The sequence below is a fragment of the Lasioglossum baleicum genome, chromosome 14 (genome assembly GCF_051020765.1).
Source record: "Lasioglossum baleicum chromosome 14, iyLasBale1, whole genome shotgun sequence".
NCBI classification, from domain to species: Eukaryota; Metazoa; Arthropoda; class Insecta; order Hymenoptera; family Halictidae; genus Lasioglossum; species Lasioglossum baleicum.
Genome location: NC_134942.1, coordinates 8,269,981 through 8,285,398, shown reverse-complemented (window position 1 = coordinate 8,285,398; position 15,418 = coordinate 8,269,981). Strand labels below are relative to the sequence as shown.

Genomic DNA, 15,418 nt, shown 5'->3' with positions numbered 1-15,418 from the left:
GGACCGCTGGACCATGCCTACCGAGTGGATTGACGAATTTCGAAATTCGGAGAATTTGTTAATTATCATTTGTTATATCGGCACTTGGAGAAAAAATAATTGGAGAGTTAAATTTTTCTCGTAAATAAAATCCGGGATAGGTTGACAAGTTTCAAAGTTTGGAGAATTTGTTACGTTACCATTTGCTATGTTGACACCCCAAGTAGCCACGTACGTCCCTAAAACGTACGGTTCACGTCCAAACGTCCTACGTCCATTCTGCGTACGGTTTAGGGACGTACGCGGCTACTTGTGGCTACTTGGGACTTGGTGCGATAATGATGTGAGAGTTCAATTTTTGTTGTAAATTAAATCCGGAGTTGATTGACAAGATTGGAAATTTTGAGAATTTGTTCTTACCACTTGTTACGTTGACACTTGGTGAAAAAGTTATGAAAGGGTTAAATTTTTCTCGTAAATAAAACCGGGGGATAATCTTCTCCTTGCGTAACCAGAAGTTATTGCCTTTCTCCTATAAATTTTCATCTTCTTCCTATGTTATCCAATAGATTTAGACGAGAAGATGTGAGAAATCCAAGTTTCGATCCTGCAGAATCGTTGGTTACACTAATTATAAAGGATTCAATATGTGCAAATTTCAGTATTTTTGACAGGTTAGCGCCGCCATATTGTATGTAGTGAAGATCGTGCGCCGCTTACCGAGCGGAGCCGGTAGGTGGCAACACAAGCATTAGAAACTTTAATTTCTCACTTTTTCTCGTCTAAATCTACTGAATGACATAGGAAGAAGGTAAACATTTGTAGGAGGAAGGAAGAATTTCTGGCTACAGTGGCTACGCAAGGAAAAGAACAGCCAAATTGCAAAATTTGTTATGTTACGAACCTCGTGGTGAGTCGCCGCGCCACTGTCTTGCAAGACTGCAGATTGGAACAAAGAAATAACCGCCCTCTTAATGTTCAAGGAGGCCTGGGGGTCATCAGGTGTTGCGCATAGTTCCGAGTCGATGTGTCCATTATGGTAATTAAACTGGATCGCATTTTCAAGGCCTGGCAGTTCCGAACGCTGAAAGGTGAGTCAAGTATTTCGTAAAAATAGTAAATAAATCTTCACGTTCAATCTCAGTTGAACCTGAACAATGCGTAGTCATTGAGAAAATTGATTTTACGTAATTCGTCGGATGTTAGGGTTAGCTAGATTTCGTGGTAATTAAACCGAGGTTACCTCTCCGTTAATTTGAACGTCCTTCAGCCACAGTTGATGAATGCAATCCGGTTTCACGGACAATTCGACAGTGGCTGACAGATCGAGTTGCGCATCTTTTTGTGCCTGGCTGACTGACGTCACTGTCTTCCCTGTTAGCTGGTATACGTATGTGTGTCCTTCTTGGTACCCTTTGTTTGGATGTACTAGAATTATCCAAAAACAGCAACAACGTTAACAATCACGAAATCTGCTAGGTCTAGTTTTTTAGTATTTGATAACTTACTTCCATGGCAGCCGGTCGTGCATTTACCTGCAACAACAGAAACGTCACACATGAATTGTCGAACAAATGATTTACAAAAACAAACAAACATTTACGTCCAGTTCAAAGCGATTAATCTCTACAACGTACTAATAAAAGTTTTTATCTCGAATACTGTTTTACCCAACACTGTTTATATTTCATTACTGGGCGGTCGGGCCCTCCATTTCGGCAATGATTCACGGTCAATCAAGGCACAAAGTTGCATTGAACGAGGGACGGCCGGTCCTTAAATCGGTCATTTGTTCCCGTCATTAAACCATTGGCGTCGCATGACGGCAGTTCATCTCGTGACTTTGCATTGCTCGATATTAATACATTCGAAATTGATTTTCTCTCTGAATCCCTTGTCGTAACATTTTCTTCACGGTCACAGCGATTAAAACGTTAAGAGAATGTGATTGAAAATTTATATTTTCTGAATGGCTACATTTGTTATAATGCTTAAATATTGATTACCAACGAACCAAATTTTATTTCATGTAAAAAGAAACGCGTAACATTCATGTTTGTTAGACTTTGTTCGAATCTTCATCACGAGTCTGACTCGTTAAATTACGCGAAGGGGTTAATATGTTTGCCAGGTCGAAAATAATATAACAGTATTTGTTAATTCTTCTAATGTTTCTCATAAATGCATCTAATCCGCTGTCCAATAATAAGATAATCGTTTTGGATGTTTAGAACAATTGTTTAAATGATATTTTTAAAGGCGCTACTTGCAGATGCGTTGATCTTTTTATTGTCCCAATTGAATGACGATTTTGATACTCTGATTTGTTTGGACGGGCGCATGAGCTGGCAAGTCGCATAATAAATGTGTAACAGAATAATAACCGAGATAATCATGTCAATAAGCGCGTAACAGCATAATCGCCGCGAATGATCGTATAGCAATCGGCCGGCAACGAAGACAACGATCCCTGGAACAGTATCGCTCGCTCTTCCGAAAATTAATCAAGCCTTTGTTATTAATCGTCTGACCGTTCATGCCAGTCCCCCGAGTGATTTCTTCCCCCCTCGAATGAAACTTATTTCGCGTTGCTTAACGATTTCGAAACGTGACGGGAGAGCCTAACACCTTCCCCGATTGAATTGGCATAACGCAAAAACGTGGTGGACAATCCTGAGCCTCTACAGTTCGCCCAACATAATTGAATTGTATAAATGATTCTATTCATTATAATTCTTCGCGTATGACTCATAATTCCCCGGGCGTATCGCTGCTTCTTTTTATATTGCAACGGAAAAAAGGCTAGATTAGACTAAGAAGCGCATAATCGATGAGTCATGGTACATCAACATTTAGACGAGACAGATTTATTAACAGACAGGATAGAAAACATTATTGCTCTTGCTCTATTCGTCGATCGGCCAATTCGATGTTTTTATAAGCTAGTATGGAAAAACAGATATGAGTCACCAGCAGAAGACCGTCAAAACAGAAGTCTGCATAAACATTTCTAATTTTTAGGTGTGCCGTGACGCATTCATTGGTTAGTGAAATATGAATTAAATATAATAAATGCATATAAGAAACGAAGGTATTTCTTTCAGTTTAAGCAATTACTAAAATTGTCTGCATCGATTGCAACAAATAGAAACCAAATTCAATGTTATTTCTTCCCTTAATGATGTTAATAGAGGATATATTGACATCTTCCAGTTCTTAAATTTTCAATTTTCTTATAACTGTATATTTTATTATAACTGTATTTTAGTATAACTGTATAAAGATCCGCAGTCTTGTGATTACAATTTTGTAACGCAAATCAGAATTTTCATTTTCATACGAAACAAATCGGTTTGTTATCCGAGCCAGGCGAATTTCATCCAGAAGGAAGAGTTAAGATTTGAGCGAGAAAACGGGGCGTTTGTAAAATTGTTTATACCGTTAAAAAACCGATTCAATGGCAGCTTGTTTGTGAACGGAAGATACGATAAATACGTTGATTTATGCGCTTGAGGGCGCTTGATTATGTATTATTGCCGATGGGCCAGAGGGAATGGTCGAGGACGGTTGAAAAAATTCTTATTGACTCCGTTTTGTCATCGATAATGGTTTTTTACAGCAGTCACTGATTAGCAACGAGAAAGAGAGAGAGAGAGAGAAGGCAGTGTATCTGTGCAGGGGAACGGTGAACTTCGTAGTACGGTCGCGCTGATAATGCAATAATCTGCGACATAGTTGACCCCCGATCTTGAAACGACTTATTTTTAGTTGACTCGCCGCTGATTGCTACGATGCGAAATCAACAGCTCGGAAACTGCACGGATCGTGCGACAAAATTACTGGAATCACGCACAATAAACTATACTTTCAGACAGACTTCGGAAATTTTTTTATTTGAGAAATTAGCGTTCTTTCTCATGTCAAGAAATTATAATTTCTTAATTTTCATCTAAAATTGTAAGGAGAATTGCAAAACTTAAAATTGACTGGATCGACTGGAAGAAATAGAAGCTAGATTGAATTTTATTTCTTCCCTCAATGATTTTAATAGAGAAGAAATCAAATATTTACACCTTCAATTGTTTAAATGTTTCTGACAAATGGTTGATTTTCGAATTTTCTATAAAGTAGACTTAGTAGACGAACGGAGCGAGATTGTTGGAGACGACGGTATTAATCCCAATTTTCGAAAATCACCGAGCAACGACGCGCGGTCAAATCCAATCTGGCTCCACTAAAAGGGAGAAATGGTGGCGGCCGCTCGGCGGTACGTGACAGGAAACTTTGAGACAGCAACTTTTTATTGTAATTTATCATGACCTTTCGCACAAAAGAGTGTACGTTGCGGATTACTTGCCACATGGAACACCGGCAGCATTCCGGACGAAAATGCTCACGGAAAATCGCACGTATTGCGACAGATTGCGCGAGTAAAGCAATGCACTGTTCCCTTTCGCATAATTCTTCCGCGGGCCATCGTGCCGCTTACTCTGACGCTGTTGCGGAACAGATGAAGTGAAAATGTTTAATAATCCTGCAATCATTTCTGTTACTACTACTTTCTACTTTTCATTGTAGTTTCTGGGTTCAAACTGGAGTGAAGTAGACATTGACTTTTAATAAACTGCAGTAAAATAGATTGACTCCCAATCTGAATAGATTTATCAGTTCGAAAATATAATAGTACAAAAATATTGAGTAACTTTTCGCACATTTTTACAGTTCTCTATTGTCTTATCTTAACGATGAGAGCAGGAAATCCGAATTCTGCAAGTCAATTGCAATAAACTGCAATAAAATAGAAATTGATTCCCAATCTGAATAGATTTATCAGTTCGAAAATAGTACAAAAATATTGAATAACTTTCGCACATTTTTACAGTTTTGTGCTTGTCTTATCTTAACGATGGGAGCAGAAAATCCGAATTCTCTCTGCAAGTCAATTGCAATAAACTGCAGTAAAATAGAAATTGACTTCCAATCTGAATAGATTTATCAGTTCGAAAATAGGACAAAAATCTTGAACATTCTTACAGTTTTGTCTTATTACTGAGACTTATTTTGACGATGAGAAATACCGAATTCTAATTAGCCGACGACCACAAAAGAAGGTGGCGGAAAGCAGTTTCGATTCCGACGTGGAAACCCGGTTCAAAGGACTCTGGAAGCGGGACTGCGAAATTAATCGGCCAACGCAATTTCTCGACACTTCCATTACCTGATTATCAGATAATAGAATGGATTATCAGTTTGTTCTTCCGTGTTGACGCACTCGATCAACGCGTTGCTGGTTATGCATGAAAACTGCAAATGCCGGCTGTCGGAATGCTAGCTATTCTCCGGATTCCTGTTGCAATTTCCTCTTGCGAAATTCTGACATGTCTTTCACTCGGAGGAAATGTCGATCGCGTGAACTCGGCATCGGGAAACATTTTATTGTATACACCTCCGACTGCTTCGTATTCCGAGTTCGAAAATCGCGGCTTCACGCCAAACTCGAGAGGAAATATTTCAAATATTATATTTGCAATCTGTACCGTTTGTGTAATCAACGATATATTAATTGACTCTCGAAAATGTCAGTCTTTAATTAATTTAAATAAATGTTTTACGAGAGACTAAAATTATTATGATCCACCGCCTTTCAAGAGGAGCACCACTCCCTTAATTAAGGAACGTCTAATTATTTTCATAGATAATTCGAGTCACGCGAAGTCGTAAAACGGAGTTTCTCGCTCACTTTAACTCGAAGCTAATAAAATTTGTGATAGACATTTTCTAAGCGGCTAATTCTGTTGTTAATTATATTAGACTGCACTTGTTAGAGGAATTGAGAATTATTGATTCATCATTTTCGGATTGTTTTCTATTGGGTCCCTGTTTCTCCAAAATTCTGATTTCGCATACGAATCTGCTGTCAATTGTCATTCCCATTAAATTTAATTTCACAGAATAAATTCATCGAATTTTTTAATTTTTCATTTCAGAATTTTCTCGTAGGTCCCTGTTTCTCAAAAATTTTTATCTCACGTACAAATCTGCGGTCAATTGTCATTCCTATTGAGTTTAATTTCACCGAATAAATGCTTAGAATTTGTCAATTTTTCGTTGTACAGAAATTTATAAATTAACATCAATTCGGAAGTCCATTAGGAAATCCTTCCGCGTTGAAGATCATCGTAAGAAGCACGATACGATGGTAGGAAAGTGGCTCGGAATGATTTCTGTTTTCTCCGAAAAAGAAAGATGATGCCGGGAAAATGGTATACATATGTATAGTCTAGATGGATAAAAAGTGCGACGTATCGTATCGGATCTATTTTATTGGGACGTGGGGAGGTTAGATCAATTTACCAAATATCCGGTTGAGTGCGGAGACCTGTAATCATTTCAATGATACAGACCTCGTTCCAGCCTAGCCGGTTATGCGGTTGCGAGATTCACACGTGTGCAACGGTATGCATCGATACACGCACACCACTCTAGCTCTGTGTAATCAGACGCATGATTGTTTTGAGGAAAATGTAATTCGCGAAACACGTGCGAATTCTATCAAACAATCTGATCGCTTTGTCTCTGTATACAGGGTGATTGCTCAACTGCGGATTCTGCAAATACGTATACACAGCTTCCGGTTTTACTTCGCAAAGAAACGATGATGATCACCTGTGTTTTTTCTTGTTTTTTCAAGAGAGATCTTGCTAAAATTTTATCAGATTAAAATAACCACTTCAATGCAAAACAAATATTTGCATATTTAATGTTTTCAGATTCTAATTACTAGACAGCGGAGTAATTTGAAACATTCAAAACATTAGACGAATTTAAAAATAATTTTATATAATTTTCATATTCAGAGAGAAAAAGTTAATTTCTATGTCACTCCGGTTTGTTGTTGTAATTCAGCTGGAAAATTTTGATTTTGCATAAAGATCAGCTGTCTAGTAATTACTATACGCGAGTAATTAAACGTTAAAGTTCCACGATTTTCTTTTGCTTATTTATACGCGTCGGAGAAGCCTGCAATTATTTCACAATAGGCGATTATGCGAGCTCGCGCGTCGGCAGATTGATCTATAAAAATCTCGAAAAAATATAGAATTTCATGTCGAAAAGTTTCGTCGGCGCCAGAAGCAATTGTTTTCAAAATTATAAATTCGGAAGCAATTTATTGCTGTAATTCTGTACATTCAAATTTTGTTCGAAAGTTCGAAAAGTAGCAGTAGATAAAAGTTTATTTGTAAATTGGAGTAACGCGAAATTGTAATCATTGAATGCGTATTTGATCAGTTACCGAAGCCTTTTATTCTCAATGAAGAAGGTTAACTCGTGCAATCCGGTTGCATAAAGTATTCAGTTAAAAGTGCTATTGTTCGGCTAGATTGATTAAAGGGTAATAATGAAGTCAATGAACGACCACGATGCGGTCGTGAAATGTATGCATAGAACCTATTACAACTTTTCTTGCGCAACAATAATTTCATTCATGAAAACTTTCACCTCTTCCGCTTTCTTTTACCCCCTACTATGCCCGGTATAGTCCTCTACATACATATAGTACTCTAACGCGTTTAACTCGTTAACGAAACGACGTGAAAATGGCACTCGGCGAGCATTAACTGGACCAGGATGTGCAGTGGTCACTCTCAAGGACTTTCCTCTCCTTTTTTGTCCATTAGATCGTGTCAGACATTTTTTCCAATGTCCGCTTAATTTAATAGCAGCATTTACCGTGGGAGATTGTTAGTTAAACAATTTACCGAGAAAAGAATAAAATTTCGGAATATGTGGTAACTTTTTATCCTTCAACAGATCTTTCGAACCTCTTTTTTATCCATTAGATCGTGTCCGACATTTCTCCAGTGTCCGCTTAATTCAATAGCAGCATTCACCGTGGGGAGATTATTAATTTAAAAAATTACCGAGATAAGAATAAGATTTCGGAATATATAAATATACCGATAAACAGTTTATAGATAAACATACCGATTGTGAAAATTTCATTTTAGTCCAGCTTGAGATTTGAAATTGTGAGAGAAGAATTCATGAAAATTATTCAATTTTGATTAACTATCAAAGGGAGGAGGAGGCCGTGCCGCGATAGTCGGCGAATCGTAAACAGTTTCGCGAGGATTCACTTGAACTTGACGAATATTGTTTTCGATGTTCTTTCGCGTTGGCTCTGCCCCCTCGCGGCCGATAAGAATTACTTTCTGCGTTCCAAGGGGTTCGATAAACTCGTAGGGATTAACACGGGGAAGTTAACAACAACGTTCCTTTGCACAGCTGCTGCGTAATTGATAAATTGATCGAAGGATAGGTTTCCAGTGTAAATGGAGTAATGGCTCTCGGCCGTTGCCTGCGCTCGCTCTTTATTGCATTCGAGCGTGTTTTACCTTTCCTTGCATTGTACCTCATTACTAATGAACAGGAACACGGTAAAAACATTCGAGGAATTGAAAAATCTTCTTATATTAGTTCCGAACGAATCAATTTATTCAGGTTGGAGATCAATTGATTTTTTCTCTAGTTTACTGGGATCGAGGTCGAAAATTGATAAAGAATTTCAAAACACTACAATTCTTGGATGATCACTGTTCAAACTGTAAAGTGGAACATTATTGAATATCGAAGAAAATTATTGACATAAAGGTGAAGATGAAGAAATAAGTATTTTTGTGAAAGTTGGTATTTTGAAAAATTATGCTTCACACCAGTGGCGACATTATCAAAATTAATACGAGGGTGTTCTCTTCAATCTTGCACTATTACACCTCGGAGGAAGATAAAGTTCTAATTAGCAGAACATGGTCTGCATTTCTATCCCCCAGACGATCTATTTCTCGTCCTTCCTACGTGAACAGTCTTCACAATTACTATATAATTACTGTACCTAGATTTATCTCCTTTTCACAACTAACTTATTTTCTTTTCTTACTTATTTTATTAGGTCCGACAATACTAGAACAGTATTTTCAGGTTGTTTTTAGCGACAAAGATGTTTGCATTGATCGCAAGACACAGGAGCCAGATAAAACATGTTTCATTCTGTTAACTATCTTATTGAACCGATACTGATACACTGATGTCCTTAAATCTTGTTAAGACGACATTTTATCATAAATGCATCAAATTCGCAATCTAGTGATAAGCCTTAAACGCATTAAATCGCTTCGCGCGCGAAACTAGGGCAGAAATATGGGAGAGACCGGCCATTATTAATAATTCAAAGAATCCGCGGGATAATCATCGCTCATCATCATCCATCTAACTTCATCAACAAATTGTCCACGTAAAGTGGAGGAAGCCTTTCATATCGTTGATCCCTCACCGTATATCTTCTCCGGGTTTTCATAAATATCTGACATAATATTTCTACCGGTAAATATTGCCAGAGAGTAGTTGTACTTTCGGAGAACATTTCCCTCTTCAAGATGCTTGGCTTCGATCCAACGTGATGCGTGGACGATGAGTCCTCAGAGATATGACCCATTTCTCCGTGGCACTCTATTTTCCAAATGGGATTTTGAAAAATTTATTCAAATCTCCGACCGTCGTTTCCTTCCACCGAATAACATTCCGCTGCGCCTCGTTAAAAATGGCACAACAACAAAATAAAATGAACTGATTCTACGATCCTTTCATATGGGAACTTTGTGGATCCAAAACAAATAAAAATTGTACAAAATCCTATTTAATTTTATATTCTAGCCTCTATTGCAAATCATTTCTTGGCGAAACCTGGCACAACAACAAAATAAAACGAGATAAAAAGTAGCCTTTCTTGAAAATTTTATTTTGTAAGCCATAAATGCATAAAGATCTGCAGTCTATTGATTAGATACCAACATATTTAATAATCTGAATATTTTGAATAATGGTGCAGCAATTTTTAAAGGCTCGCACGCTGATAATGTTTACAGCAAGTCGAACATTGCAAAGCGATTCTACCTTCGAACGTTGTTATTCTGGCCGGAGTTTCGTTCAAATGGAGATCCGAGTCGCTTCAAAGTTCACGACTGGTCTTAATGATAATTAGCCGCGGGGATGAAAAAAATCGTAAGTGGACGGAGGTCAGAGATAATCGTACGCTCGGCAGCGATGCTACAACACGCTTTAGAAAATCATACAAATCTGCGTTACAAAAAAGAATTTGCCTGTCCTGGGAAGGGACACCGGAGAGTAGAATTGTAGAACAGAGTGTTACGTCAGAATGACGAAGATAGAGGCGAATCCAGCATCTGCATTTTTCGCTATTAATTCGGAAGAAAGCTGACGACAGTGATAGTGAAATTTCTCGGTCCGTCTGACAATCCCCTGTAATCCTATCTTTTTTCGAATTAATCTCCGTTTTCAACATCGCACTGCTTGGCATAATCTCTTCATCCTTGACACCGCCGAATAACCTTTTGACACGGTCAACGTAGCTCGTAGACCTTCTCTATCGTCCGGCGTATCAATCGACAAAATTCGCGTCGAATCGACCGATAATTCCGCGAATCGAACACGCTCGATTGTCGCGAGACACGAACGAGGTACGGCGCTGGAAAGTTTTCAATCGTTTCGGAACGTTTGCCGATTCGTGGGCAAATTAAACTGCAAATTTGAATTTTTGCTGTAACTGTATCTCCGTTTTGTACATCTTACAATCCAGCATCATGCAAAAATCAATGCTATGTTATCAAAATAAAAATGATATTATTCAATAAATTAAATGAGAAATTCGCACATCACTGCGTTCAAGTAAATATCTCTCTATCTCCATTTTGCATATCTTATAATTCAGGGTCATGCAAAAATCAAGACTACGTTGTCAAAATAAAAATAATATTATTATATAAAATAAATTAAGTGGCAAATTCGCATATCACTGTATTCAAGTAAATGTAGACAAATAATTCAATCTTCATTTTACATATCTTACAAATCCAGCATCATGCAAAAATCAAAGCCACACACATGTGTCGTCAAAATAAAAATAATAATACAAATTAAATTAAATGACAATTTTACACATCACTGTATTCAAGTAAATGTAGAGAAATAACTCTCTATCTTTATTTTATGGCTTATCAGAAAGCCATGTTGTCAAAATAAAAATGATAATATAACTTAAATGACAAATTTTTGCACGTCACTGGATTCAAGTAAATAACTCCGTATCTCCATTTTGCATATCTTATATAATCCAGCGTCATGCAAAAGCTACGTTGTCAAAATAAAACTAATAATATAAAATCAATTAAATGAGACGAATTTGCACATCACTGTTACACAACTACAAATTTTCTTCAGCACTGAGAAAATAATAAAAATTGTATCACGGTTCGGTATGATATTTTTCCGTTTAATACGAATTACGTTCTGACCAAGCTAATACTCTTTGCCTCTCTTACAAATGATACTAAAAGAAGCTGAGCAGCTATTTGAGGAGAACAAGGGAAAAGTGGAAGCTTTTCACCGTGGAGGGTAGTTTTCTCTCCCTCTCTCTTTTATGGCGGCCTCGATAACAACGTCACCGTTCGCGATGGATGAAAACTTTTATTCGGGATACGTATCTGCGGGGGCGGTAGCTTATTTACTCGGTCCACATGAAACTCCTCGGAGACCTGCAAAGGGGTAGTTCCATGCATTTTAGAGGCGAGCGTACGGCAAGTTGGCCCTGAACAAACTTGAATGAAAATTTGTTGCCGCGCCGAGGGTTGCTCTCTCGCGCCATTGTAGCTGGCCGATGACTTTCTGCGTGTAAATTGAATCAGCACACAGCTACGGCGCGGGATAGCTCTGCAAAATATTTCACCGATTCGCGAAACCCGCTCCGAGGAAAACGTTCCGCGCGAATAAAATATCGGTGAACTACCGATTTTTTTATTTATTCAACCTCGCAGAGGCGTGTTCGCCGTAGACGACCATTCGGGGACGGGGACTCACGTGTGTTTGCGGATTTCGCACTAATACACTTCGGATTTCTCTCCTTTTCGATTTAGCGCGTTCTACCGGAGCGTTCGTGTTATTTGTGGACGGTACAAGCAACATTTAAATTTGTCTATTTATTATTGCTTCAAACCGATCGGTTTATTTAGCACATGTTACATTGTTTTTATATCCTTGCGGAACATTGTTTGAGAATATTATAAATTATCAACATTTGTAAAGCAAGTATGAATTAAAGAAGTCGCACATAAATGAATTTGTGCAGCAGTGCATATATGGCGAAGATTTGTTTGCCAAAACTTGTTTCCAGTTACGCGTGCAATCAGTTGAGAGTGTTAACAAATAGTGCAGCGCGAATGCAAGTGAGTCTAACCGATCTAGCTTGGACGAGTTTACGTTTGCTTGTCTGTTGATTGAACAGTAGTCGAAATTAGTTTAGAAGCAAAAATATTGATGAAATCAAAGGAATAAGGTCGTGATCGGAACTGGGTAATGGTTATTTTTAATTTACAGGGAAAGAGGATCTTCCGTGTAATTATTTCCGTCGGAGGCGTAAGAGGGTTGGGAGAATTTTTTTAATTAGCGAACTTATGCATAGCGTAATGAACAGCTACGGTGAAATTGATTCGAACAGCTTTAAGTGATAAATAATTAATGAGACAATGTTCTATCAATATTTCATGCAGCGTTAGACAGTGGATTTATTAACCAGATGAGGGAGAGAGCACGAATTCAGGGGAAAAGTTACCCTCTCTCTGCCAGTACTGGATTAGTCACGTGACACTGTGACACATACGAATGCCAAAAATCGTCACGTGACTACTTTAATGCAAAATAAATATTTGCTGGTGCGGCCGACACCTTTGTTTATGCTTGAAACACTAAATTGAAAGTTTCGAGATTGTAAATACTACGTGCGAGTAATTAAAAGTTAATACCCTAATTTCGTTTTTGTATAACTCAGATGTATTCTCTGATTTTATTCATTATAATACAGAGGTGCGTCAGACTAGTATGTTTTATCTTTTATCTTACGATTATCACTTGCTCTCTCCCGAGTAGGGTTGCCTCAGGGTTTTTTCAGAAAACACTATGTTTTATCTCACGGAGTCTCTCGTTCGTCTCAACTTCAACCACTCTCGATTCCATCCTCCTGACATTTTTCTGTCTGGACACTTTTATATCTCTCGGGCGAGAGTTATTTAAAGGGATTGTTCCGTTGAAGCAACATTTACCTATGGTTAATTAGTCGCATCGAGATCAGTATCGATTTCCATCATTATTTACAGCATCGAACCACTTATAAATCACATTTGCCTAATAAAGATAAACAAATTATTTCCTTCATCATGGCTTAAGACAGGCTGCTGCCCTACTTTCGCGGGGAAAAATCGAAGGAGAAAGCTTGTAAAGCGTGTTGCGTCATATTAATAAGGGAAATTTTTTGCCGAACAAACTTCCAACCCTGGCGAAGTAAATTTTTCGCTCGTCCGAGTCTACAGGGTTACGTTAGTTGCCATATCGAGGCTCTAAAAACGCTGAAAAATGCTGGTGAGGCGGGGCACGACGGTCATTAGATCGTTGGAGAAATTTCTTTAATGCGATAACAAAATATGGCACTCGAAAATGTCTTGCCTCGCTGGGGAACAAAGTGTTGCAGTTCGTTCAAGGATGAACGGGTCGTTATAACTTTTTAACAACCTGGGAGCCCCTTAATAACCACTCGTTAATGGATTAAGACGGCCCGCATTCGTTAAGTGCGAACTGGACATTGGAGCACGTTGGAGATCTACAATGAATCTTCCAACCAAAATTTTTTCTTATATTTAATTGTATTGTATTCTGATGGTACATCCTCTCTTTAAACAACTTTTTCTATCGTGCACTGCATTTTTACTGATTTTTAGGAAATGTCTACTGTGATTTTGCATATTTAATGCGATGAGAAAAAATGCTTGAATGGTTAAAAATCACTACAAAGCAGGAAATGACGTCCGAAATGTCTGCTGTCAAAATATAAATAAAATATAAATGTTCTATAATGACTTTGTTATATTAAAAACGACATTAACATATTCCCAAATTCCTCGAATCGTTTACCGTTTCATATTTCACCCAACCAATTTAAGAAATTACTTTCTAACTGCTGCCAAGGGGTAAACAGAAAATCGTGCAAAAGAGGAGGGAAAATCACTCGAATAATTGAGCAGCCTTAAACTTTTCTGTTCCACGGTCTTCCTTCAGCAAATGCTCGTAAATGGTTAACATTCTATCAGCTACCCTTTAACACGCACGAACGGCCGACCCTTTTTCCCCACCGAAATACCACTGGCCTCTAATTTTTTGTGCTCGACAAAAACGAGGAGAAGAAAATCCGACCAGTTTTTCTCTGGGAGACGAGCGACCGCAAAAAAAAAGAAGAAAACGGAGGGACGCTATTTGCTTCCCCCTACGACTTACGACCTGCCGAAGATATGCTTTCTAAGGGTAAGATCACAGTGGGTCCGTTTTCGTCCTACATCAGACATCAGCTCACACAGACGAGCGTTCGGAAGGGATGTGTTGGTGTCTTTTCGTCCGTTTTCGTCCAGCAAGGTGCTCACAGTGGGCCAGAAACCGGTGGAAATGGTCAAAATCACGGGGAGCCGAACCTTTGGGACCCCATGGGGCCTCGACGCCGAACGATGTAGGAGGAAGTTAAAATAATTTTGATTTTCGTCTGATGTAGGACGGAACAGCGTTCACTTGAAATAATTTTCATGTCGCCAATTTTGAAGTATCCGTATGTTTAAAAACGGGTCCATAAAGAGGACACTTGGGGCTATATTTTATCATCATTTTTATTTTTTCAATTTTCAAAACAGTTGCAAAATAAACTATGGAAGCAAATATTTTAACAAAAACTTGTGACTTTGGGTATTCGGATAGTGTTTTCATTTTCTTGGTATTAAAAATCTTAAGCTTAATAAATGTGGATTCGAAAATATCGTTTATCTCGCACTTTCTAAAACCATTGTGACCTTATTTGTGAAAAAGTAACATAAAGTCGCAAATTTTTGGATTATAACCAAATAAAAATCGGTGGCACCCATAGGGTCTCAATAATATGTATACTAAAAAAAATTAATGATTAGCTTTGCGTACTCACCGCGCTGAATAATATTTACACTATGAAACTTGAAAATCAAGGAGTGCATATACACAAAAACAACAAAGAAATGAGAAAAAATTTTTTCCTTCGATACATAGTGTATGTCGCAGTTGTTTCCAATGTCAGTGTTTGTGCTTAGGTTCTACATATTATAATCTCTACGATCGATGCATTATTACTGTAACGTATTAATACTGCAATGTATTTCAATACACATAGATTTTTTAAAATGACATTACCATAATAAACGAATTATTGCCACGTCTTGGGGATTTAGCACCACTGTGCGACGTACGATAGCGTAGCGGCTATCGGCACGTGCAATAAAATATTGGGCATGCAAATGGACGGGTC

General features: G+C 38.0%; 1 protein-coding gene across 1 annotated transcript in view; it reads right to left on the bottom strand.

Annotated features, from left to right (window-relative positions):
* Apolpp (retinoid- and fatty-acid binding glycoprotein apolipophorin) overlaps positions 1-15,418 on the bottom strand; it is a 32,686-nt gene that overhangs the window by 15,495 nt on the left and 1,773 nt on the right. Inside the window, exons 2-4 of the mRNA XM_076438098.1 lie at positions 1,488-1,514; positions 1,223-1,407; positions 884-1,063 (exon numbers count right to left, since the gene is read on the bottom strand). Of these exons, the coding sequence (XP_076294213.1) occupies positions 884-1,063; positions 1,223-1,407; positions 1,488-1,514 (392 nt within the window). The remainder of the gene's footprint in view (positions 1-883; positions 1,064-1,222; positions 1,408-1,487; positions 1,515-15,418) is intronic.